The following is a 27626-nucleotide window of genomic DNA, read 5'->3' on the forward strand; positions in this document are numbered from 1 at the left end:
ATCTAGGTTGCTTCCATGTCCTGGCTATTGTAAACAGTGGGCAGGCAGATTCCTTCCCACTGAGCCACCTGGGAAAATCCCAAAGGTTTAACTCCCTCCCGAACAGGTAGGGCTGAAGAGAAGCGGACTTTCCCCACTGGTGTCAGTGCAGGAGACAGGAGAGATGTGGGACTCAGGGGCTCAGGAGCCAGACCGTCTGCACTCAGGCCCCGGCCTTCTGGTTTACTGTCTGTAACTTGGGGGAAAACTACATGGTCTTTCTGCGCCTCAATTTCCCTCTCTTTAGAACAGATGTCCTCTCACGACATTTACTTACTGTTGGAGGATTAAATAAGTGGATGTCGCCTTGCAAAAATGTAGGCTTTTCTGATGTTTTGAGAGATGCTGAAATCTGGGTATTTGTCTGTAATCCCTTGCTTTCAGAGTGTTGGCAGATATTTCAGAATGTTAAAAGATTTATTGGACTAAGCAACACAATCTTAAATGCAGCTAGTAGGCTACCTGTTCATGATCTTTGAGTTGAGTAAATTTAGGGGAAGGCTTCAACCTTTCTGTTCCTTTCTTCCAGTTAAAGAATAGGTCTTTTTGGAAGAGGAAACTCTCACCAATGTCTGAAGCTCTTGCCGCCAACACAGCTTCCTCATTTGCCTTACAAGTAAACAGACAGGCTCCATTAGGAAAAAAAAAAATAGTTGGCAGAATTGGATGCAGATAGCTGTGGACAAACAGGAGAGCTCAGCAGAACCTAAAGGTGCTGAGGAAAAGCTGCATTATCTCATTGGCACAGTGAGTGGGCAGAGGAAAAATTGGCTTGTGTGTGAAATAAAGATGATTGCGTGTGACCAGGAGGTGGTCAAGAACATGAACATTTTAAATGGTCATCTAAAAGAGGCTTACTGGGGTCTCAGAAAAAAAAAAAAAAAAAACTTGAATTTTTTACCCAGTGTCCAGTATCTTTCAGCCTGAGATCCTCAGGTTCAGGACCAGTTGTAATCAGTATCATCAAGTCTTTGTGACTGTGAAGCACACTTTACTGAAATATCATTGCCTCCACATTTTAACCCATACTGCTGTCTTCTATTTTCTCGTTAGGAGCATCCACTCAGAGACGGTGGGGGAGAGGAGTTTTCTCTGCCACTTCTTTGTTCTGGCGAGGGACGCCACAGACCTATGCTGAGGTGGGATTTGGCAAATTCTTCTTAAAACATAGATTAAATCTATTGGAATTAACTCTTCAAAATAAAAAAAAAAAATGTCCTCACGGCGTGGAATTGCTTGTTTCTAAGAGTGAAGCGGTTATGGGGTAGGGCTCGGTCACTGCAAAGAGAAGGGAAGGCCTCACCTCTCACATGCTGACTGTCCCGGGCTCCAGGCTAGCCTGTCTGCTTTAGTCATTTCATTTCAGGCGTGTAGACCTGGGACCCTTCAGACTCATGCAAGAAATCCTGTAAGCTGCTTCTTTCCTTTTTCATGTAATGATAGTCAAAGGGCTCAGTAATAAAAAAGAAAAAAAAAAGAACTTTCTGTTCTCTGGGTAAGGACTTTACATTTTCATAGAATTCTCCTACTTGACTTTTCTTCCCTCTTGTGAGCATCACCTGTATGGATGGTTTTATTCTATGTCAGTATAATCACCTCACAGAGGGCAGAGAGATTTGTGGTTAAACTCCAACTTCTTGGATTTGAATGCTGATTTTCTAAACCCTAATATTCTTTTTTTTTCCATTTATTTTTATTAGTTGGAGGCTAATTACTTTACATCATTGCAGTAGTTTTTGTCATACATTGAAATGACCGGGATGGGGAATACACGTAAATCCATGGCTGATTCATTTCAATGTAAACCCTAATATTCTAACTTATAACACAGGAACACTAATAAAATATCCCATAGATTGTTAGTACTATAAGAAGTGGTCCTTAGGCTTCTCTGTCCATGGAATTCTCAAGGCAAGAATACTGGAGTGGACAGCTAGCCCCTCCTCCAGGGGATCTTCCCTATCCAGGGATCAAACCCAGGTTCCTGCACTGCAGGTGGGTTCTTTACCATCTGAGCCAGCAGGGAAGCCCCCTTAATAAACAGTTCCTATTATTGTCAGTCCTTATTTCAATCCTAGAAAGAAAAGTATTATCTAAATTTTACAGATGTGGAATGAATTTAAGAAACTGTAATAACAAGAAAGGGTTATTTCCCTGGTTGCTCAGACCTTAAAGAATCCGCCTGCAATGCAGGAGGTCTGGGTTTGATCCCTGTGTCTGGAAGATCCCCTGGAGAAGGAAATGACAGCTCACTCCATTATTCTTGCCTGGAGAATTCCATGGACAGAAGAGCCTGGTGGGCTACAATCCAAGGGGTCACAGAAGAGTCAGACACATCTTAGTGAATAAACAACAACAAATAATAAGAAAGTATAAGTTTAGAAGTCTTTATTTTTTCTTCATAACTAGTGCCTCTCATGGGAAGTTACATTCTTGTTGCTTCTTTTAGCCCTAGTTAAGGCATAATTTCCACCAATATTGATGATAATTTTCCTCTTAATCATGATACCAGAACTGCCTAATGTGTGCTGGGTTTCTTGGTTGTATCAAGTGACTTGTCTTAGAAATGCATTACAAGATGCAAATTTAATAGGTAGGCATTCTCAGATGAGAATCAAAAATACTAAATAAAAATCTTCCATGTTGCTAGCACTGCTAGCTATCCCACTGCTGGGTGGGATAACATAGATGAATAGGATAAATATAGTTTTAAATACCAGACTTTCAAAACCTTCATTTAATGGTGGAGGAAAACAACAGTGCTAGGTATGCTTGTTCAAAGCTTTTCACACGGTTTTTAAAAAAATTCTAGAAAATGGTTTAAATTTAAAAATTAAATCACATGGGCAGCCTGACTGGCAGCCAGCGTCTCTATGAATGTTAAGAATAGAATTATGATTGTTCTCCAGACTGACCTGCTCCAACAAAGAAGAGGCTAGTCTAACCGTAGGCAAACCTGGAGCTGAAAGAGGGGAGAGGAATGGGCTGGGAGAGGGACTAAAGCTTTTCCTTCTCATGCTCGGCTCGTTACCATTGGATGAGGCGGAACAGCTTTCTGAGTTTCGTTTTCTGTACTTCAAAAATGTTGTGATAATAAATTCTTGCCTTCCATCAGGGATACTTTTCCAGATGACACATGAAGACAGTGATTATGTAAGCTTTTCAAATGGTAGAAGTCAATCCAAACATGAGCAATTATTAATATGTCAGCTGCTGCTTGAAGAAGTGAAGAAGGCATGCTAAATTAAATTCTAACGGTGTAAGAATGCATAGGCATTATTTAAGGGGAGAAGTTGAATTACTACTTCTATGTCATTATGTGTTTTTTTTTATTTTTTAAAAAATTTTACTGAAGCATAGTTGGTTTACAATTTCTGCGGTACAGCAAAGTGTTTCAGTGATACATATATACATATATATATATATTCTTTTTCATGTTCCATTAAAAGATTTAATACTTATTTTGTTTTTATTCCTGGTGCTTTAAATCTCAAAGATACCCGAGTCTTATTTAAAATGAAAGATAGTCCTATAGGAAATATACTATTAATAGATAAGTAGAATAAATAGTATGAAGTAAGAAGGAACAGCTTAAAATATTTGGATTTTAATTTTTAAAAATTTCTTTATAAAATTTTAAACAAACTAATAAGACTCTCATTTATTAAAACCTTTCCATAGAGCACAATAGGTATTTCCTGGGATATTGTAACGAAAGAGGCAGTGATGTTGAGAAGCAAAACTGACTGGCGAGTGCTTGCCCCTGTCTCTCAGCAAAGCCTCTCCAGAGTTTCTTGGTCTTCTGTGGCCACCACACTAAGAAAGGTCTTCCTAGGAAGGTGACATTGTTTCTTACTGAAAGGATTAGGGAAATCATCCTAGGAAAGGAGATTTCTATTCCGTCCTCGAAGGATATAAAAGACTTAAAAGACAAATAGCAAAGCAGAGGAGGACACTCATGGGAAATTGTTACCATTGATTTCATTGTTCTTATTTCTCTTCACCTGTTTTAAATTTAAGAATTATACCTGATTTAGTATGTCTTAGTGGTACAACTTGCTTACTTACATGCACAATTGATATGTGCTAAAACTTTATGTTGTAGAATGCAAGTATTACCTGAATTAATGTACTCTTAAAAAGCATATTTCTAGTTGAACACCTCTTTTTGACCTTTTAAGAAGGAAAAAAACAAAACAACAAAAAACAGAGCACATTGACAGTTCAAGGGATGGAGTAAATGACAGGTGCTGGCTGGACCCATGGGACTCAGCTGGGTACTGATTCACTCTAAACCATACTGTTCCCTTCAAAACCCAGCTCATAACACCCACAAATCTGCCAAGGTAAAAAAAAAAAAAAAAAGGGGTTTCACTTTCGTTTCCTTTGAAACTTCTGAAAGTTTTAAGATTTTTACTCAAAGGGCAAAGAGGAATGGTCCCAGTCCTTTCCTGCCCTAAAATCCATTATTTGTAAGATGTTTGTACACTTACAACAATAAACATGAATTGTGGACTCTAACACATTTATTGTCTTATTTACTTCTCAAGATCTCCAACAGACCCTAAGAAATAAATACACATTTATGCGGAAGTGTTATCAGGGCCCACTTGTGTTAACAGTTTTAATCTCATCGGAAAGTATTTGCATCTTCTCTCATAGCAGTAACTGGAGAGATGTTAGACCTTCATTACTCTGGACTATTTCTAGCCATAGGAGCCCTCATCAGCAAAAAATGCAATCCTTTCAAAAATACCTTTTTATTAAACTAAATTCCAAGACCTCACTATCCAGGAAACTTCTTCCCAAGAGGCCTATGCCTAGTACAGAAATCACACTATTTCCTATGGATAGGACATGTTTTCCTTTATGGAATAGATGTGATAAGAAGGTATATATTTTTTAATTTATTTACTTCTTAGACTATTAATTGATCAGTTGCTTCCTATGAAGTAGTTCTCTGAGTGGACTTGCAGGGAGTGAGTGTGGACAGGTATATAGAGCAAATACCTGGGCTGGGGGCGGCTCGTGTGCCTGGGGTTGACTGAGTTTCTGAAGCCCCTGCAGACACGTGGAAGGTGCCGTAAGGGAAATGGCAGAGACACAGTAGCAGTGTGCGTGCAAAAGACAAAGCTCTGCTTTCACAGCGCTCCCTGGGATCACTTCTGAGTCTTTGGATGCCATTAATAAACGTGTTCATTCTTTAGCAATAGTGTAAAATTAGCTAGCTTTCAATTGTATTTACAGTAACTACCTAAGAAGCCCAGCTAACCCAGAGCCACTTCCCTTGCCAAAGTTCACATTGTCCTTCTGATATAAACACACAAAGATTCATGGGAATGGTCATTGACCGTCACAGCTAGAACAAGAGGAGTGTTAGAAGTACTGCACATAGGAAGCTGAGACCTTTGTTAATGTCATTGAGAAGCTGATTTGTTACCTTTTCTTTCAATTGCCTCTCCTGGCAATGAAAGGACTCTGACGCCACAACGGACCACAGTCTGCTGTGGGATCAACTCACCCACCCTCCCTCCAACCTCCAGCACGTATTCAGGCTCTTTTTCTGTCTCTCTTTGAGTAGCTTGCGAAGTGAGTGGCTGCTCTGTTGACATAGTTGGGTTTGTGTTTCTCAGATGTTGAAATTCTTATTTGGAAAAGAAACATAAAAATAAGTCATAATAGCAACAGAACTTTGAGGAAGAATTAGCTATTAAATAATTCCTAAAATGAAAGGCCCTCGCAGATGACTGTGGGGACAAGATTTATTTACTGTGACATTTTTCATGTGATAATACAGTTTAATTCTTTTTTCAAGTCCTAAGTCTTCTCTTTCAATAATCTTTCCTATTTTTCTTATTTATTTAACATCTTTTTAATGACACTGTCAAACCATGGTAGTTTTCTTACTTAAGATACTTGTCTTAGGCCTCTTCTTTCACTGTTTTCATAATATGAAGTTCTCAGATACTCAAGCACTTCTATGTTCATTGGCTTTTTCATTGCCCTTGTTCTGGAAGGACTTTGTCAAAAGTTTGCAACTAGGAAGCATTTCATGCTACCACTTTGACTTGCTATTTCCTTTTTTGTCAGCTTTTCCAAGCCCAACAGACTCAACTCCAGATTACGTTCCTCTGGGTTACACTAACCACTCTCTCTTCCCTGAATTATAACACTAGAATTGAAACCTATGATTTAAGATTTAGTTATAAAATGGCATAAATTTCCTTGAGTTTTTCTCATGTGTGCAGTATTCCTCAGCTCTAAGAAGATCGTAAGTTAAATGTGCATGGACTTTGTCTTCTACTTAGATAACCCTTTAAGATCTTGAATGGCACATGATATAACCTTGATGTATATTGGTTAATCTCTTGGGAACAGTGAGGAACATTCCATCTTGTCATTTTTCAGGTCCTTATATGGTCTGAAGAAATGTTTTCTATTTCATTCCCCCCTAATCATTTTAAGTCAATTTATTAATAGACCTTCATTCATTAAAATAGGAATAAAATAAAAAAGGTCATTGGATCAAGCATTTAGTTGACAACCTACATCTTCTTCCTCTTCTTCTTCTTTTTTTTTTAATCTTGGTCACTTATGGAAGGTAATGCAGTTTCATTCTTCTTCCAGGTCTACAAAACTGTGATTTTAAATATTTCAAAGCAAAAAATACATACAGAGATCATTCACTTATTCATTTTATATATGAAATCACTCTACTGAATTTTGTGCAAATTAGTGATGAGAGATGTAGATAAGTTACAAATTTCTAGAACTAATAAACTCTTCATTAAACTTTATTCTGATCTTTGCTTTTGTCTCTCTTTTAGCCTGAAAAACAAGAAAGTAAAAGATTTCACACATTTATTGATGAATAGGTCCAAGATAATCATCAGTGGAGCAGAAATGCCTACTTCTATCATTTTATCATTGTTTTTGGTTGAGAAAAAGAATGATAGAAGTTTAACATGTTCCAAAACAACTTCATTTATCTGCAGAAATATGAGAAATTCATTTCAATTTTTCAAAAAAATCCATATTTTATTGCTACACATATTAATCCATAAAATATGGATAGAAAATGATAATTATCTTACAGTTGTATCATAATAATATTGTGATGCTAACTGAAATGGGAGGTTAAATTCACTAACTCAAATCTATATGAACAAAAATTAAAGGGAACTTGCAATTTTCCAGCCTCTATATCAGCTGAAAACCCACCTCTGCGGGGAGTTCTACCTGATCGGTGACATTCAGTGGTCAACCTAGAAATTGGTACCTGAGTCCAACTCTTACATTCACAACCTCTATGAACTTGGATGACTGGTGCACTCATTTGAGCTTCAGATTCTTTATTTGCAAAATGAGGTGGTAGAATTGATTTGTTTCCTTACAAATTTTTGTTGTTGTTGCTGAGTTAAAAAGTTAATGAAAGCAATGGAAAACACATGTATATATGAACACTAAAATTATACACAGACTGTGTTGGGATTTAAGCTGCCTCAAAGCCACTCCTTGAACCACAGATACAGAACTCATGAACCAGAGATTTTAAAGGCCACTGTAACTCTAACATCCTATGACTCTCTGAACATACTTTTGCTTTAAATCACCTTAAACAGTATAATGAGAGAAAAAAGGGAAGAAACATATTACATATATAATTAAAAAGATAATTCAAGTACAACATATATCTGGGCAAGAGGATCAATTTAGATACTAGACTGTGATGTTTGGAATGTGGTTAAAATAATGAATTTGATATGCAGAAGTGAGTAAAATCTATCAGCAGTAATAACACATTTCAACAGTAATGTTTTTTAAATGATAAATTTCTATTTATTACAAGATGAATTAACTTATACATCTCTAGAGATACAATGTTCTTTTCATGTCATTCAAAAATTCCATATAGAAAAATATACTGATTCAGAGAACAATTAAAACATAATGACTTTCAAATTAATACAGAAGACACTATCAATTTGAAATACACATTTTGAAGATGATTTTTAAATAATGTTTACCTTTATCATGCACACTGTTAATCTTCAGTTGAAATTATTTCACAATTAACTTGGATTTAATAAAATGACTTCTGTATTCCCATCTAAACCATTTATCCTTGGGGTATGGTTTAAAGCTATTTGCTTATTATTTTAAGCAGTTACAACAATAGGATTATATGAATATAACTGGGAAGAATTAAAATGAAAATTAACATTTTGAATTATATCATTAAAATCAACTGCAAGAAAGTATAATGGAAAACATAATTTGTTTTCAGAACCAAGGTGTTATTTCAGAGAATTAGAATTTACTGACAATAAAGTACAGAAAAGGAGGTTTTAATGCAGGAAACATACATTAGGTTTGAAAATATCAGAAGTCAATATTTTAAGATTCATTAGTGTTATATGCTATAGGTATCCAATTTTACAACTGAGAGGGTAAAAATCACTCTGGGGAAATTTCTGTAAGTACCATAATTTTCAGATTATTGACAGATGTTTAGGAAATAAAGAGTAAGTTTTCCTTTCATTTTTTTCAAAAATTAAATGGAAACACTCAAGTTCAAATTGCATGAGGTTAAACAAAGCCAAGATACAAATTAAAAATCTGTTAAAAGTTAGATTGAACTACTTTTGTCTAGATTTCAATGTAAAGAAAAGGCAAAGTTAAAGAGTCTACAATACAGTGAACAGAACTGTAAGTTCCAAAACGTTTGAGATACCTGTATATCATATGTCCTCAGTTTTCAGATAGGGAAAATGAGGTTCAGACAGGTAACTAACTGTTAGGTTACTCACACTGGCGCAGTAAGAAGTGTCAGAGCACAGCGTAGAACACAAGTTTTTTAGCCTGTATTTTAGCCTGCACTGTATTTTAGCCTGCACTGATGACCCTTGTTTTCTCTTGTAAAAGGAACTTAGCTACATCTTTCTCTAGATTGCTGTGTATGTGAGCTTGCAGTCAGGCATGTATGTGGAGTTGAGACATTCTGCATCCCAGAATACTTTCAACAAAAGCCCTACTTCGGTATAGATAACTTGACATTGCAATAAGTTAGAGTTATAGTTCCACATGATACATGCAACTTAATTCTATGCAAGAAAGTTATTAAAAATATGAAAAATGATGTAAATATGAATAGCCTCTGAATTGAGTATTTTCTTCGTTTTTGGAAGAAATTTATTTTGTATCTCCACAGCAAAGGTAAAATGAACCACCAGACAAGAGTCTTAGATGGCCAACTCAGATAATTTAGAAACAAACAATAACTTCTTCCTGTCCCCAATCACCTCTACTTGGGCCGGTTTCCTCACTGTGAAAACATATTTGTTATTAAAAAACACTGAGTTACTTGCAGAGAAGATATTAAGTATACGTGAACGTTAAACATGGAATTATTTTATTTTCATAAAATGTGCTTTAAATGAAGTCCTTTTAAATAGTAGTCATGAACATGAGTCTCCATTTGGAAGGAAGAAAAATTCACGGATGTGCAAACAACCATTTTGGACAACATTCTTTTTTTTTTTTTTAAGAAGAAGCCCTCTTAGCAATCGCCTGTGACAGGTCGTGGTGGAGCAGAATGAGCAGGTGCACAAGCTCAAGCCTGAGCTTAGCAGCCTGGAGGTCCACCCAGGACTGGGGGGCCCAGCCCCCGGTGGGACTCCACACACTGCCTGCTCTCCCTGCGTCTGTGCCCGATCAGCATTCTCACTGGCGGGGTGAGGATTTCCACTTTTATGGCTTTTCAACAAATAAGGAGCTATATCAGTGAGTTCATTGGTTTGGTCATCAAAAATCATATTTGTTTGGCCATCAAAGGTAGATTTACTAATGTTAACTACCTACATCATAAAATATATGTTGTAGCTATTAAGGATTTTCAGCATGTGCTTATCTATTTCTTAGAAAAAATATATCTGTATAGTGTTTTACAGTGTGCGAAGGAATTTTATAGACATCTCACTTAAAAGCAGAGCTCTTTGTTGAAATATTCTCTGCTAGATAGGTGAAGACATTGTGCTTCAAAGAATTGGAGACAGATACTATGATCACAAAGCATTACATTTTAGGGAAGTGACGAATCTTTTAAAACTAAGTGCAATACTGCTGTTTGTTTTTTCTACATGTATTTGGGCAATCCTAAGAACTATTTGAAACTAGTGCTTAGACCTCTATTTAGGAGATAAACAAGTATGCATGTTTTGGTTCACTTCATGTTTACCTTTTATCAACCAGGTCATTATTATTATTATTATTATTAGAAATTCTTAGTGATAATTATCCTTTAATAAATGAACAACATACTTCAACCGAAATTCCGAAATTTGACCAAGTTAACTGTAGATATCATGGCTCAGTTAATGTGAATATAGTAGTTCTACCCTCAGCTTAAATTTTGTTGCATAATTTACAGATTTTCCACCTTTTCTATATTTTCTCACATTTTGTGGGAATTTAGATAATATGAATTTCTTACTATGCAGAATTTCAATAATTTAAATGTCATTTAATAACTTGAATAACTGTAATAATGGCTTCTAAACTATAAAAATTTCACAAAAAATCTAATAGATTTTGGACATTGATCCAAATTCTTAAAATTATTCTTTCTTTTGATAAATTATTTATGACTATATAATGTTTCAGCAAGAAGAGTACATCTTTAAGTCACTGTCACCATTAGGAAATGTGTAAAATTTGTGAAAAACAAAATAAGTCTGACAAATAAAAACATTTCTTCTATTCCATATCATCCACATTGGTCTGATTTAAATCTTACTTAAAAGAAACAATTTCATCATGCAGTTCCGCTAAAACCGTCAATAAATTCAGGAAGAATTTCAAAATTTAAATATGAATTCTATGAATAATTTTATATTTATCACAATTGTTTCTCTTTATCTAGAACATGGTACAACTTTAAGTAATTTTCAACAAAAATACTTTGTGTCTATATCTGTCTTCTTACTTTTAAATAAAGATTAGATGGTTATTTATCTTAACCTTTTGGTACATAAGGATTAAAACATAAAGCAAGATATTTGAAGTAGGACAGGCACTAAGGCATCAATTTATCAAAACCACTTAGTAAATATAATAATGGAAATATTGAGAATATATCCTCAAAATTCTGACCACTAAAAAGCACTCATTGCCAAGGCACTTGGAGCCACCCTGAGGCTACAAATCAAGAAACTCTGACTTTTAAGGAGGTATATTATACTCCCTAATTTCACTTTGAGTAGGATTTTAAAATATACCTTAATATGTATATATTTCAAAAGGCACTGCATTCTAGTAATTTTTAAGACCTAGAAGCTATCAGTGAACTGTTCAATCCAAAGTTATTTCTCTATCAATAAAAGACCCGTTTTTACAACTACACAGACCATGTCAATTAACTGCTTGCACAAATCTCTATCTGTCTTTCTCTACATATAATTTCCAGTGATTAAATCTGACTTAAATCTTTAGTAATAAATTTGGTAGGGGAGGAGTTGAGCTTCTTTTGATATTTGATGAATTCCTGAACAGAGGCTATAATGTTGGGAAATCGAGGTTATTCATATTTTGGTTTCCCCAGAAAAGTGACTGCCCATTCCAGAAGCTTTTTATACTTCTAGTCAAAATTCTAAAGCCAATCACCTTCATGAGGCTTAAACATACAGCACATATATTAATAAGCGTGATTTTGTTTTTTCATTTCTCAAATAAAATCTATTACAAAAGATTTAATATGTATGTCAGGAAAACGAATTTAATTTGGAAAAAAAGTGACAGGATGTCCTTTTTTCTCTTTGTTTGAAGAGCAATAGTGCAAGAAATTGTTTTTCAAATTTAATGAACTACTCTGAACCTCTGTCTTCTCTACTGTAAAATGGAACTCAATATTTAACTTGCAAAGATTACTGTAAGAACTAGAGATAATATATGTAAAACTCCTTCCCAATACAAGGTCTGTGCACAGCATCTACTCAAGTAGCAGCTAAAAACACTGGTAATATTTATTGAGTGCATACTGATTCCTGATCTAAATAAACAGGAACTGATATCAACACAGATTAAAAGAAGCAGAAGCAGTGGGGTTCTATGAATGAAGAATGAATATATACTCACACCGTATTTCACTGATGCTAGGAATGTTTGGAGAAGGAAATAGCAACCCACTCCAGTATTCTTGCCTGGAGAATCCCAGGGACAGAGGAGCCTGGTGGGCTGTCGTCTATGGGGTCGCACAGAGTCGGACACGACTGAAGCGACTTAGCAGCAGCAACAGCAGGATTGTTTTTTGATCTTACAAGGAGCTATCAAGGGAATGTTTTTATGCAACTATGTATGACTTCAACAGGAACTTATTTACCAAAGGAGCATATTTGCATATGTCCAGTATTAAATTATATTTATAGTAATGAAGCCAAACTCACAGTAATTGTCTGAAATACTTTGTTAACAATTAGATTACATTCTTTTCACTTTAATGTTAAGTACATTAAATTTCATATGAAAATCAATAATATTTTGTATAATAAATATTAAACCTTTTACTTCACCAGTGTGATACACTGCATTATTGAATCTTATTAGAAAACAGTTGAGTGCATTTTGTCTTCATGAACAATTAGCGGGGTTCAATGTAATTGTCTTGAGAGTCAGTCCTTGCTTCATTAAAACATACACACAGTCAAGTATATTACCTATATAATATATAACCTATATAACTTTACCACATTCACTACCATACAACCTGAAATGTTGATTATAAATTTAAAGTGACTGATAAAATAGAATGTACTGATTATTTTCATGCATCTTGTATATAACTGTATTGAGGTTTCAGGTGCTCTAATTCATTAAGAAAGACAGAAGTGTTTATTTTTAACTTCAAACAGACTAGTAATAAGAATACTAATTAATTAGTGGTAAATTGTTGTTTGGAAAACATATTTTTTTCACTTTCAAACTACAAACCAATTTAATGTCAGACCCCTGGTCAAGTGGAGCAGACTGACTGAGTTTTTTCATGTGAATCACAAAATATTTTCTCTGAGGTCTACCTCTAGTGTAAAAACAAAGCGGAATTTTGAACATTAGACTGAAAATAAGTATGTAGCTATATCATCAGGTGCTCACTATCTCCTGATTCTTAGTTTGGCATTTGTTACCCGACCATCACCAGGGAACCTGTGCCAGGCGTACATAAAAGGAGAGTCTAATCCTCTCGGTAAGAAGCTCAAATGAATTTCAAATATCATCTCTCCACTTAGAAATGAGGATCTAGGAGTGTGGAACTGGACTCAAGAAGTATATAGGGGCTAAAATATCTTTCAAGGTATAAATCTTCTGTATTAACACTACAATCCACTGAAAATAGGATAGTAGCAATGGAAACCTAAAGGGGTGTGGATCTTGAGAGAGGAAAATGATGATTCCTTGTATCTCTTGCCAAATATTACACTAGTTTTACACAAGGAATAGAGAGGATTTTTCATCAACTTCAACATAACAAAATGTAAAAATCAACTATGTGTAAAGAAGTCTACTAAATCTTTCAGGTGAGTACAAAGCATTAGATTAAAAATAAGTGTGATGATGCCATTACAAGCCCACTATGCTATAATTTTTATAGGTATGCATTTGTTATCATCCAGTAATTCCATGGACAGAGGAGCCTGGCAGGCTACAGTCCATGGTGTTGCAAAGAGTCGGACATGACTGAGCACACACACACAGAACCAGGCTTGTACAGGGGAAGGGAGAGGGTCACCCTCTTGACAGAAGAATTCATATTCCAAAAGCACATCCAAAGAATATATTTATTGAGATATATTAATTTTTGTGTTTCTCATTTTGACACCTGGTCCTACTCAGTTGGAAGCAGCCATGTTGCTCCAAGAAGAATTAGAACTGTTACAGCAGAAATACTTAAAGGAAATTGATATTCACCTTCTCACTGCACAATCGGTCCTTGAAATCTAGAGCAAGACAAGTCTGGAGAATGGAACTTTCCAAGGGAAAAAAAAAAAGATTCTCTAAATCTCAAAGACATCCTTAAGCGGTGGACTCAAACAGAAAGGATTCCCAGGAATAGATGCAGAAGATTCAGTCTAAGACCCAGGGGAAGCTTCCAACAGACAGGAAGAGGAAGTGAGAAGCGTCTGTGATTCAGAAGAGGGAATTGGAAGAGTATGAAGATCAGATGATAGCATCCCAGTTTTGAAGGAAGTGGGATGAGTTAAAGAACACCCAGACAAGTCAGGGGAAATCCAAGAAAACCATGGCTTTTGTGCATGGCTATAAAGTCTATAAGCATCTCAGGAAAGCTTGGATTCAACATGGTGCCGACTGGGTGGTGGCTTCGCAGAAAAGGTGACCACACACAGAAGCCAGATGGGGAAAGCAGCTGGGCCTCAGAAGGATGTGCTGAGCCAGGAAGGAATGGAAGATTTCTTCAAAATCAGACAAGTCAGACAATCAGACAAAATCAGACAAGCCGCAGCACCCTGCCTTCCTGGACAAAAGAGAACAGATGCATTTTTGAGCCAGTGTCTTAATCAAGAGGTGACAGTGATGGGTTCCGATGACCAGGTGTGGTGAGGGACGGGCGAGGCCAGTGAGGTTTGGGAGAAAGAAGACCCCTTCCCAGCACCACGGCCCCGAGTAAGTGTCTCCCTTTTCCTAGCTGTCACGGGTTAGTGGAAGTGAAAAGGAAGAACAGCACTGGATGGAAACTACAGGAGGTAATTCAAAATAAGGCTCTGTGAAACGAAAGGCAATAAATACTCTATTTTCATGTGCCAAGTTCTTTCCCGACTCTCACTCACCAGTCCTCCTTCCTCGACTCCCCTCACTCTGTGAAGGCATCACAAAGAAGTCTTCATGAATAAAACATCATCAAGAAGTCAAGACTACTTGTAGAGAACTAAGCATTTTTTGTACATACTATCTTGCGTACTATATTCAGTATAGTACATACTATACTGAATAACAGCTTCTGAAGAAGGATCTATACAAAAGATCTTTATTTATTTATTTTTTAGCTGAATACAGCTTAGTTTCCCTTTCTTCCCCCATTTGCTGATTCTTAAGCTGTTCTAGTCTTCCCTTTGTGCAAAAACCAGGATCTTGAGATTTAATAGATGTGCAAAGGTGAGGATATTGGTAGAGGGGTAAAGATTGTTTGATAGGATTCTAGAACTTGGTATACTAAATTTCTTAGTTTTTTATCATCTTTTTTAAAGAAAATCTTGAAATTTCAACAGTGACAGAACACGCATCTGACTATGTTTGACAATGTAAACGGCATACTTTACCTATTTCCGTAAACTCTGTCAATTCTTTTTTTTTTTTTTTTTTTAATCTCTGGAAAACTAGGGAGGAGGCAATAATCACCTCCAACTCTTATGTTTATGACCATTATTTTCCACTAGAATACTGCAACTGCTGCTCTCCTGTTTAAACAGGCTTCAAGACTACATGATTGAACATGGTGTATAAGACCATTAATTTCCTGGACCTTGTTTCTTCCGCCTCATCATCAGCCTGCACCCCGTACGCTCACCATCAGGTCTGTGCAGGTGCTGTTACCTCCTGCCTGGAATACTCTTTTCATCCTGGCTTGGGGGTTTGCGGATTCTGCATGCTCAACTAATTATTAAACCACTTTTAGATCATGACTGAGAAACCTTTTATCAAGATGCCTTTGTCCACTCTTAAATTCAGCCTAGGTGCCCCTCATGTGCTCTGATCGCTCCTTGTACTTTCTCTACCGTGACATGCAATACACAACACTGTAACTATCTATCTACCCGAGTCCAGTCCCCATCCAACTGTAAACTCAGAGAAGGTAGGAGTGCTGTCTAATGTATGCATTGCTTATCTCCACATTCTGGTAGAATAACCGACATGCAACACAGTAATGTTTGTAACTGGTTGGTGAAGAACAAAATTATTCCTAAATAAGATAAATAAACTTAAAAACTGACTCCTAAAGTAAGACTTTTCAACTTTGCAAAAAATCCCCACAATTTTTTGTTTTTGTATTTCAGAGCTTTTTCTTTTTTCTATTAACATATATAACTGAGAGTCAGTTACTTTATATTAATGTAATCTATTAATATTTTTTTTTTTAGTTTCAGAGTTGAAATAGATAATTTGTTCTTAACTTTTTCCTCCCTCCCCCCTTCTTCCCTTCTTTCTTTCTTGTAGTCCTTCCTTCATTCTTCCCTTCCTGCCCTCTTTCTCTTTCTTTCCCCCTCTCTTTTCTCTCTCCCTATCTCTTTCTCCCCTCTTCTTTTTCTCTCCCTGCTTTTTAAGTGTTGACACCTAACTGTCAGCTAAACAGAAACTTAGAGATCAGTGATTTTTTTCTAAACTATGTACCCTCAAATTAGAGAATGGGCATCTTTATTAAAAATCAAAAAGTAAGATTCCGGGAATACTTTATTTTATATGATTGGAGAGTATGTGATTATTTTTCTAACATTTACCATTGTTATCACTGTAGATAATCATTCATGTTTTGTATCATTAGCATGATTGTTCACTCAATAATAAAGGGGAAAAAACTACTGTTTAGAGTACTTCGCCATTTCACTTCTGTAAGTTGTATTTACTCCTTGCAAAATATGAAGAATTTTTATATTTTTCTTGTTTTTTCCCCAAATTTCAATGAAAAATTGAAAAAAAAACTCTATGTTCTGACTTTTCTTCTGGATGTGCATATGTCAGAAAAAGTGAAAATGCGCATTGGAGTTCATAAGAAGAAACTGAGTTGGTGAAAATGATGAGTTCTAAAGACTGCCACTTGAAAATCTCTTTCTACCCTCAGTTATATCAAATATAGGACTCACCATTTTAAGTAAATATTGGATACTATTCTTAGCCTACAGAGAATAAGCAGAGCTGCATATATCTGTTTTGATGAGAATATGGTATGAATTATATTAACTTTACATAAAACTTCTGGTGTTTCTCATGAATTTTAAAGCTCTTAGAGAAAGCTATGATAGATGCCCATTGATTATTTTTCTATTACATATTTAAAAAAACATTTTTTTCATTTACCCAGTGAAAGTTACACAAAACCCATTAAATCAGTGTGAACATGACTGTTATGCTACTCAGCAACTCTAATTGATATTTCTTTGAATAATAAATGTGAAGAAAATGAAACAATTATTTCTTAATATGAATACAGTTTGGTGGGGAGATACTTTAAAATCTAGCTTCCTGAGGGAGGAGTTAGTAAACGTTTAATGGCAAAAAGTTTTAAACTACTGCTTTCTATAATAATTCATAACAACAACAAACCCACTCACAGGTAAGTATATTTCATAGAAAGAAGTGTTAAGCTTTATATGTAATTGACAAGAGGAAAACATTTTAAGTAGGTTTCATTTAGAAAAAGTTATGCTTGCTAAATTGGATATATTAGGGTTTGATGTATTAAGAGCAATTTCAAAAGATTACAATACCATTTAAATAGTTTGCTCATATATATCTAAATGTGGACCATGATACTGATATCACACTGCGGTTAATAATTTAATTTTCTTTAGAGCAATGGACAGGGTAAGCTTTCTCAGCTGCTTGATTCACATTTCTCTGTAAGTCTTTCCAGCTTTAGCTTTCAAAAGCTAAAAGTAATGCCTTCCCATCTCTCCGTGAGTAGAAAGAAAGCAAACAAACTCATGTAAGGTCAGCATGACATAAAGCAACAAGAGCCAGTAAACTGAAATGAGGTTGACATTTGGGGCTAAGCCAGCAGTCCTGTGACGCTCTTCCAGCTCCACAGCTGCAGAGGGTGTGGGCGAGCCGGGGCGCAGCCTCCAGGCAAGCGCCCGGAGCGCTGCCTTGGAGCGCGATCAACTCCAAGGAAAGGAGCAGAAGCCTTTGAGATTGTCTTCGCTTCGGCGATAGGACATCTAGGTAACGTACATGTTAAATCACTGCCACTATGAACTTCAAGAACAAGTCACTCAATCCTAAAGGAAATCAACCCTGGATATTCACTGGAAGGACTGAAGCTCCAATACTTTGGCCACCTGATGAGAAGAGCTGACTCCTTGGAAAAGACCCTGATGCTGGGAAAGATTGAAAGCAAAAGGAAAAGAGGACAGCAGAGAATGAGATGGTTAGATAGCATTGCTGACTCAATGGACATGAATTTGAGCAAACTTCAGAGACAGTGGAGGACAGAGGAGTCTGGCATTCTGCAGTCCATGGAGTCACAAAGAGTCAGACATGACTTAGCGGCTGGACGACTATGAACTGCTGCTCTTCAACTTATCACCAATGCCCCCCTTCCCTAAATTCTCAAATCTTGTCTAATGATAGAGAGGACAAATTATTAAAGAAAACTACATTTAGCCTCTTTTCTTTCAAGTTTTTAAGGCCATACTGTCTCATGCCTAACTCTGGACATACAGGTTTTATTGGCCCCAAGTAACTGATGGTCTGTAAGGACTTTTCCTGAGTTTAAATGGGAACGTGGGCCAACCTGAATGCAGTTATCTAGACCCAGTTCACATTCTGGATTCATATGGAAATGGCCTAATCCAGGTTGGATTGGATTCCATAATATGAAGCAAGCAGTCATTTATTTTACTGCTTTTTGTTCAATTTGTGAAATTTGATAATTTCATAAGGACCAGAGAGTGTAGAATAATGGTATATAAAATTGATAATGGATGCAAGGTGGAGAGTTAGAGACTGTCTTTTTCACTAAACTTTGAGTAGGGCAAACATAGTGAAACCACAGAAATCAAGCAATATTATCTTCATTAAAATCATTACATGGCTTAGTCTAGTGTGGATAAGCAATTTAGGACTTGGCAAACCTGTGAGATTTTCTGGCTATGTATTTCCTGCAAAATTTAAGAGCTGCAAAAATTCCCCATATCCAACTGGTAGTTACCCTTTCTTGGGTTGTCTGCTTATCCATTAACTTTATCAATGGAGACATGGTTGGTGAGTTCTCAAGTATAAAAATAAAATAGCTTTAAAATGGAAAAAGAAGTTATTTTGACTACTTATACACAATTCCCTGGAGATTGTATGAATATTTAAAAGAATTCATATTCTATTCTGAAATCTGGTACGTAAAGAGTACACATGAGAGAAATTGCTCAGGTATTCAAAGCAAAAACTCTAGAAATTTAATAGCTTTCTTACCAAAAGGATGCAAGATCAAAGCAGACATGAAGATCTCGTCTGGGAATTTTATAACGTAGCCTTAAGGACAGGAATGTTTTTCAGGGAGCTGATAACTTCCTTATGTTTCCAGACCCATTGTTCCTTTATGCAGAATTATTACCACAGTAAAAATAATCTGAGCATGAACTATATAGCATAGATTTTTGGAATGGCTGTGTTTTATTTCAACCTCTCTATATTTTAAAGAAATACTTCTTTAAAAAGGTCAAAATCAGTACCTTTATTCTTTGTATTATAATGAATGGAACAGGCTCTTCAGATTTTTGTTTAAGTAGGCCACAAGCTCAAAAGACTATATTTTTTTTCAGAGGAAGAAATCAACTGAATACTTTGAACTCTAATTTCAAATCAAATATATTAAATATTCATATGCACACAGAGGTAGCAATAAAGCAACTTCATTTTCTAGATTCCTTGGTTTCACTATAGACTATACCAGATTAATCTGATAAAATCATAGCTAGAACTATGGCTTAAAGAAAAAATAAAAATAGCAGTTACTGTTTCTGAACACCTGTGTATTTCTTTTCATTTTCATTTCTGTTAATTTCAAAACAATTGGCACAGGCCAGTTTACTCAGACTTGCTCAGCTCATCCAGTATTAAACAGCAGAGAAATGGAGAGCAAGGCTAGATCAGCTCTCACATTCAGAAAACCAAGATCATGGCATCTGGTCACATCACTTCATGGCAGATAGATGGGGAGACAGTGGAAACAGCAGCTGACTTTATTTTTCTGGGCTCCAAAATCACTGCAGATGGTGATTGCAGCCATGAAATTAAAAGATGCTTACTCCTTAGAAGGAAAGTTATGACCAACCTAGATAGCATATTAAAAAGCAGAGACATTACTTTGCCAACAAAGGTCCATCTAGTCAAGGCTATGGTTTTTCCAGTGGTCATGTATGAATGTGAGAGTTGGACTATAAAGAAAGCTGAGCACCGAAGAATTGATGCTTTTGAACTGTGGTGTTGGAGGAGACTCTTGAGAGTCCCTTGGACTGCAAGGAGATCCAACCAGTCCATCCTAAAGGAAATAAGTCCTGAATATTCATTGGAAGGACTGATGATAAAGCTGAAGCTTCAATACTTTGGCCACCTGATGCGAAGAGCTGACTCACTGGAAAAGACCCTGATGCTGGGAAAGATTGAGGGCAGGAGGAGAAGGGGATGACAGAGGATGAGATAGTTGGATGGCATCACCAACTCTATGGACATGGGTTTGGGTGGACTCCGGGAGTTGGTGATGGACAGGGAGGCCTGGCGTACTGTGGTTCATGGGGTCACAAAGAGTCAGACATGACTGAGTGACTGAACTGAACTACACAGTACTCACTATCCACTGCAGCTGTTTAGAAGTTACAGGTTGACAAGGTATGGCTATTTGAAAGGCATTCCTTTTGTAGAAAGCATACTACCTACCATATTTGCATATTATCTGTGCAGCAACGAATTATTTTAATGTGAAATATGAAATATAATAGTACTGCCTAATTTAAAAGTGCTATTTTAAAGATAAAAACACAATTGTTATGCAACAACAGACACTGGAGGTATAATTGCTTCAGACCCAAATGGCTTTTCAAACCTTTTTCAGGGAAATATTTTTATTAACTCAATAATCTATTTCAGTATCCTTCAAGTATTATCTAATATATAACCTTCTTCTTGTGATTTAATTTCACTTTAGAGCCTATAGAAAGCACATGACCTATAAAATTAATGTAAAAGTTATGCAACTACATAGGAACAGGGACGTTAGTAAGCAGAAATTTGTAGAGGAAAAGATTTAGAGCCTACAACATATCTTCCATTTGGTGATGTCACGTTCTTTTCCAAAAGCTTTAATTTTTTTAAACCTTAGCTTGAAATATTAAATCCTAGGATTTAGACACCTTCATTTTCTTGTGCTATAACAGGCACTCAATAAATATTTATTGAATGAAATCAGAGATGAGAAAATTTTGTATACTGAGGTTTTCAATACAAACCTCCATTGTATTTAGAATACAATTTAGAGCTACTTATATTTTCTTAAGAAATAATTATGTTTGTGGAATTTTTCTTAGGGAGGGAAATAATACTCCACTCTGTTTTAAAATTTAGAACAGGGAGCATAAAGTGTGTTCTTACTAAATGAAAAATGTACTTATATTTTCTATGTTATAGTCAATACAAGGAGAAAACTCACAAAGCAGGAAAAGAAAAGGTGGGATATTTGAAGAGATGAAGATAGGGGCCATGGGAAGAGAAAGTGATCAAGTCATGAACACAGAAACATGTCCTGATGCAACAAAACACACATGGGATTAATTGTAACACCAAACCCTGAGAACATGTCATTCAACTCCCCGACGAGGTACACGACTGTCCTACATCAAAGTGGCTCTCAGACTAGTAGTAGAGTAAGAATATAGAACAATGCACTATTGTAATCCAGATCTGCACAAAATCTGGGGAACCTTAGGAGAAAATCAGTCACTCTCTGGAAGATGCAGGGACGATACGACAGAAGTGATGTTTTGCTGAGCCTTGAGCTGAGATAGGACTGGTATCAAAAGGAGGAAATAAAGGCAGAAGACTGACCCTAAAGACTTGTGCGGCTGGAATAAAAGGTGAATGTATGACAGTGGAGGATAAAGAGAGTCAAGTTACAGGAACCGATGTCTGAACACCATTTCAGAGTGACTCCTATGTCACTGCATTGGTAAGAAGAGTGGACCAATTAAAATACAACCTTTGGAGGTGGATCCCAGGAAAGGGTAATTGTAACAAGCTCTCCTAGAGACTGTAGTGGGCTTCCCTGGTAGATCAGACGGTAAAGAATCTGCCTGCATTGTGGGAGACCCGGGTCTGACCGCTGGGATAGAAAGATCCCCTGGAGAAGGCAATGGCTACCCACTCTGGTATTCTTGCCTGGAGCATTCCATGGACAGAGGAGCCTGGTGGCCTACAGTCCAGGGGTCACAAAGTCGGACACAGTTGAGCGATTAACTCTTTCAGAGACTGTTATGTGCAGCTATATATATGTAGTTGAGAAATACTGCAGTAGGTGACTGGAAGTCAATGAATATTTTCCAGTAAGGAAATGTCAAAATTAGATCCTTTTTAGGAAAATAACTTTGGCCTGGAGAATGGAGAGAGAATGAGTTTGTGTTTAAGACTCTGAAAGACTAAATAGCAGTCAGCATTGTATTGGAACACACATGTATTCACTGAAAAAGACATGTAGACAGACATACTAAGGAAGAGACCTTTTTTTACTAGTTAAGACTATTTGAAATTCTTGGTTTAAACACTTATTGAATGTTATAACCAAGCATTATGAAATTTGTTTATTACCTGTTTGGCACATGGACCTAAAGAACTCAAACCATGGGTCCTGGTTAGAAATTGTTTTAATCCCTATTTCAAATGCCTTATGAGGATTCACTGTCTACAGTTGCTCTATATCTAATTCATTCTGAAAATGGAAGAAGTTATTGGCAAGAAACAGTTATGGTAACATTATGGTCTGCCAGGGTTTTTTGGTCAGATGAAATCACTTTATCATGTTTTAGGGGTCATATTATTATTCATTAAGATTATTGTATGTTATTGCCCCTTGGTAAACTTTAAGTATCTATCAGTTGAAGGGAATGGCTAATTTAAAAATGCATTAAGAAATCAGACGCTTTAGTAAATGTTTCCTATATTATTTTCAAAGTTTTTTTAATTTTTCTCATTAACAACTATTAATCTGCATAACATATATAATCTGCTTTATTTATAAGGTAATGTCCACTTTTAAAGAAATTTCAAAAAAGAATTAGGTCTACTAGTTTTTCTGAACTGTTAAAAATTATATATATGCCTAAAATTGGTATAAATTATTTTATTTAGGAAAAAAATGATTGGTTTTTGTTTTTACCAGGGGTTCTTTCTGTTTTATATGTGTGTGTGTATTTTTTAAAAAAATAGGTCAATTAAAAAAAATAGTGACACCTATTTTTTTTTTTTACATAGACCTGTTTAAAATAGTGACACCTAGGTGTCCAGAGATACCTCAGAAAAAAACTCATGTGTCTCCTAAAGGGATATTTTCAGCTCATATAACAATGTGAATTGTGTGTTTTCTAGTTATTGGTTGTATTATTTGAAGCCAGTATTTAATGTTTCCTGAACTATATCAGACTGGATCAAAGACACTGAAAACACTTTAACTGTGATTTGTCCACTATGCCCACTCAGTAGAGAAAGAGTAATACTTCTCTTTTTTCCCTCCCTTCTTTTTTTTTTCCTCACCTACCCTCCCTCCCTTTCTTCTTTGATGTGAAAACTGAGTAACAAGCTCTGGCCAAAAGGAACATTCTGCAGGAAACTTATTATTACATCAGTATTAAAGATGAGGAAATATAATAGAGACTTGGTAAGGATAAGTGACTTTCCACATGCCCTAGATGTAGCGGGTGGAGTTAGACCACAGACTTTCTGGCTTCCTATTTCAATTCAGAATGCCTTGTTAAAGGGCAGTTCCCCCTGCAAAAGGCTAGTAGAAAACTGCAAAACTCACTATGTACTTGTCATAACGGTATGGCTCTCCTTCCTTAATAACCTCCTTAGAGATCTGTGTTTTGGATCTGGGAAACAGTCTTAACATATAAGCTGGTTTTCTTAGTTTGAGGAGCATCAATCTATTTCAAGAACTTTAAATTCTTTTTCTATATATTTTTTGCATTAAAAACCCTTTGGAAAATACGGCTAAGGTTATAAATTACCTTCTCACAAAAAAGTATATACACTCATAAAGATACAATTTTGCATACCGATTTGTTTCATTTTTGTAAATATAATCAGGGAGACAAAAGGAGCTATAGAGAAAGAACATAGAACAGCTTTTTGTTTCTACGTGTAAGATTCTTCTTTTCTCTAAAGTAGATCTGTTATATGTGAAAGTTAAAAATGTCACCTGAACAATACGAAATGATATGGATAAGATTAACGTTAACAATCACTTTAGTACTGTTTTAACCTTGCAAACTCTTAAGGAAAATATGGGTGCACAAAAACACTAAAAATCTGAATTATGCTTTATAAAGGAAAACAATTAAACCTCACAACTTTTCTTTGAAATTTACACAGTATGATACGTTATAAATGTAAGGCTCTGAGAAAAACATAGTAAAAACTCGCGACCTCATAATCATGACCGCCCAAAAAAAACAGACATAGCGCAAAATTTAATTTTTTAAAGATAAAAATGGCATTCACTTTTTATGAAAGAGAAGTGGTTTCACCATCCCTGCCAAGATCTTGGGTAATTGTGCAGCAATAACCTCAGACATCATTTCTGGAAATTCAACACTCAGTGCCCGGGACTGGATAAATGTATTCAAGCAGTACAGATGCAGTTGTTTGACAAGCTGTTGGTTTAACAAATAAATAAGAAACACATAAGAAAAATAGTAAATTCCTATACTATGCAAACATGGCAGCTTATTTTTCTAATAATAGAAATACTTCAGGTGTTGTTTTTTTACAGAAATGAAAACTCCCTCCACTTCCAGAGTAATATATAAAATATTACATACACATGATGAAATATTCTAATATACAGAAAGATTTAAAGACATGAAAGTATTCTATAATCCTACTGGATAAGCAGTGTGAACATTTGGTATATTTCAAGTTTTTTGTTTACACATACTCAAGTACATGCATAATATATATATGCATAATAATATAAATATTCATATTTATATTTCCATAAATGAAATTACTTTATAGTCTATTTATTAATCCAGCCTTTCCCACATAACAATAGGCAGACTCTTCTATTTCAATACAAACAACCCAACCTGATTCATTTTAATCTAATTTTTTTTTGGCCACACCATACTGCATGTGGGATCTTAGTTCCCCAATCAGGGATCGATCCCATGCCCCCTGAACTGGCAGCACAGAGTCTTAACCACTGGGCTGCCAAGAAAGCATCATTTTAATCTAATTTTAATTCTGTCAAAATAATTCATACACATATTTTTGAAAGTCAGATAGTACTGCAAGACCCACAGGAGCAAAAACACAGATGCAACCACTCTGAATTACTTTAGTCTGGGTCATTTGATATTTACCTCTGTATTTCTAATAAATTATATTTCCCAAAGTTTACATTATTAAGATCCTATTAAATAGGGTTTAGCTTTCTCGTATTATACACCCATCTCCTCAACTTCACACACTTTCTCTTCTTCCTATTCTCTACATAGAAATATCTCAATTTTTGGCTAAATCAATATCTAGCATTTATATTACAAAGACTTTTATTGTTTCTTGCTGGATTACATTTCCTTTCCTATATGAGTTACTTTAATTTTGCTAGTGCTAATCGCCTCATGTTTCTGTGGGTTTTTTGTTTGTTTTTTCTATGTTTATCACAAAGCCATAGTCAAATTCTCTGACAGAATTGTAAAGACTTACTTCAGTATGTTCATGCAATTAGTAATATCTCAAATCTAACTTTTTTTTCCCTTGGTGCTAGTAACCTGAAACCCTGTGCATTAGTTACTGTGCTGGGACACCGCTTGGCGTCTCTCCTGGGTTGAATCTCATACTTCTTTGGCTTAAGCCAGGGTTCTGTTGTAAGAAATCCTGCAGATACCCTTGAGAAAGGTTGTATTTGAGGTAAGTAAGGTCTAGGAGACCTTGCAAGTCTGCATATACTTTCATGATGTCATCATATTTGTTTGATGGTTTGACTGGTACAAAATTCTTTGAAGATTTTTCTTTCCTTCAAAATTCTCCATTATTTTCTGGGTTCCAGTTTTTTGTTGAGAAGTCCTACAACATTCTGAATCCTGATGGTTTGATGTGACTTGCTTCTTTTTTCACTGGTATATTTTAGGATACCCTCTTTATTCTGGGTATGCTAAAATTTTACAATAATGTGCCTTGGTTCAATTGGGTTGAGTCTGTATACCAGGCCCTTACGCTCAGAAAATTTATATCCGTCAGTTCTAACAAGCTTTCTTTTAAGATCACTTATGCAATTTCCTCTCCTTGATTTTCTCCATCCTTTCTTTTGGAAATTACTACAAACTGGAAAATGAAGCACTGTGGATTACTATTCTAAATCTGCTATCTCTCTACATTGTCATATCTTTATCTTTTTTGTTACTTTTATCTGAGTTTTCCTGAGATTTATATTTCCTGAGTTTTATATTTATATTGAATTTTTAATTTATGCCCTCCTTTAATTATCCAAAAGTATTTTCTCACTAAATGTTCTTTTTAAAATGTTTTCTATTCTTTTTTCATGGATGCAACACCATTCTTACTTCTGTGAGCATTTTAATTTTTGATGCTTTCTTCTGTTATCTGCACTGGAGTTTTATCCTTCAAGTTACATTTTTTTTCTGTTTGTTTATTTTGTTCTGTGCCTTACATTTGAGAGACTTTATCTAAATGGCTAATAATTCTTGGCTGTTCACATTTAGCAGTGAGGCCTCATATTTGATCTAATGAGCAGAGAGCTTTTTATGCCTTGATTATTATTGTAGTGTTGTTTCTGAACACAGTAATGATAAAAGTTTGTATGCAATACATCTTGACTAACCCTATATATTTATCCAGTTTGGTGTTATGCATTTCTAAGGTGGTTTTTTTCTTTTCCCTCTTGTATAAGCAGTGAGGCATACATATCTTAAATGCTTGCCTAATTGTTTAAGATAAACCCTAAAAAGTGGGAATTTGAAAAGCATGCAACCTTTAACTATTGCCACACATTGCTAGATTGTCCATTAGCATTGTTACTGATTTATAACTCCACCCAAAATGGTATGAGAGTCTTCCCACATCTGTATCTTTGCTTTTCCAGTTTACATAAAATTTTCTAACTTTAGACAAAAACACTTCGGAGCATTTTCAGGAATATGTATCACAATTCCTATCAACCATTAAATTACTCTCAAATTTCACAAATACTAGTAAAATGATATTTCAGTGATCTATACTGAAAATGAAAAAAGCACAATATAATTGCGAGCAGTATGATGCAAGTAGTTTTTTTTTTTTTTTTTTTGCAAGTACTGTTTTAAAGTGTAAGTACAAACATAAATTTGACAAACACACATGAAGTAAAACTTGTACCTCACACTTAAGAAGTAATAGATAGAACTCAGAAAATAATCGCTGATATTAAATACTTACATCATGCAAGTTATCAAGAAGTTTTGTAAGCTGATAGAAACGCTGTGAGCTAGGGACAACTCCTTTTTGCCTCAAACCAATTGCCTTGATGAGCTCTCTAATGTAACTTGATCTCATCTCTTCAAACTGGTTTTGACTTCTTAGTCCTTCTAAAGGAACTGTAAGAAGAT

General features: G+C 35.5%; 1 protein-coding gene across 1 annotated transcript in view; it reads right to left on the reverse strand.

Moving 5' to 3' along the window:
• Positions 1-7853: 7853 nt before the first annotated feature.
• The window catches only part of PGR (progesterone receptor), a 128650-nt gene continuing 108877 nt past the window's right edge, over positions 7854-27626 (reverse strand). Inside the window, exons 7-8 of the mRNA XM_020868858.2 lie at positions 27457-27614; positions 7854-24671 (exon numbers count right to left, since the gene is read on the reverse strand). Of these exons, the coding sequence (XP_020724517.2) occupies positions 24516-24671; positions 27457-27614 (314 nt within the window). The 3' untranslated portion in view covers positions 7854-24515. The remainder of the gene's footprint in view (positions 24672-27456; positions 27615-27626) is intronic.

This window comes from Odocoileus virginianus, chromosome 10, assembly GCF_023699985.2.
Source record: "Odocoileus virginianus isolate 20LAN1187 ecotype Illinois chromosome 10, Ovbor_1.2, whole genome shotgun sequence".
NCBI lineage: Eukaryota > Metazoa > Chordata > Mammalia > Artiodactyla > Cervidae > Odocoileus > Odocoileus virginianus.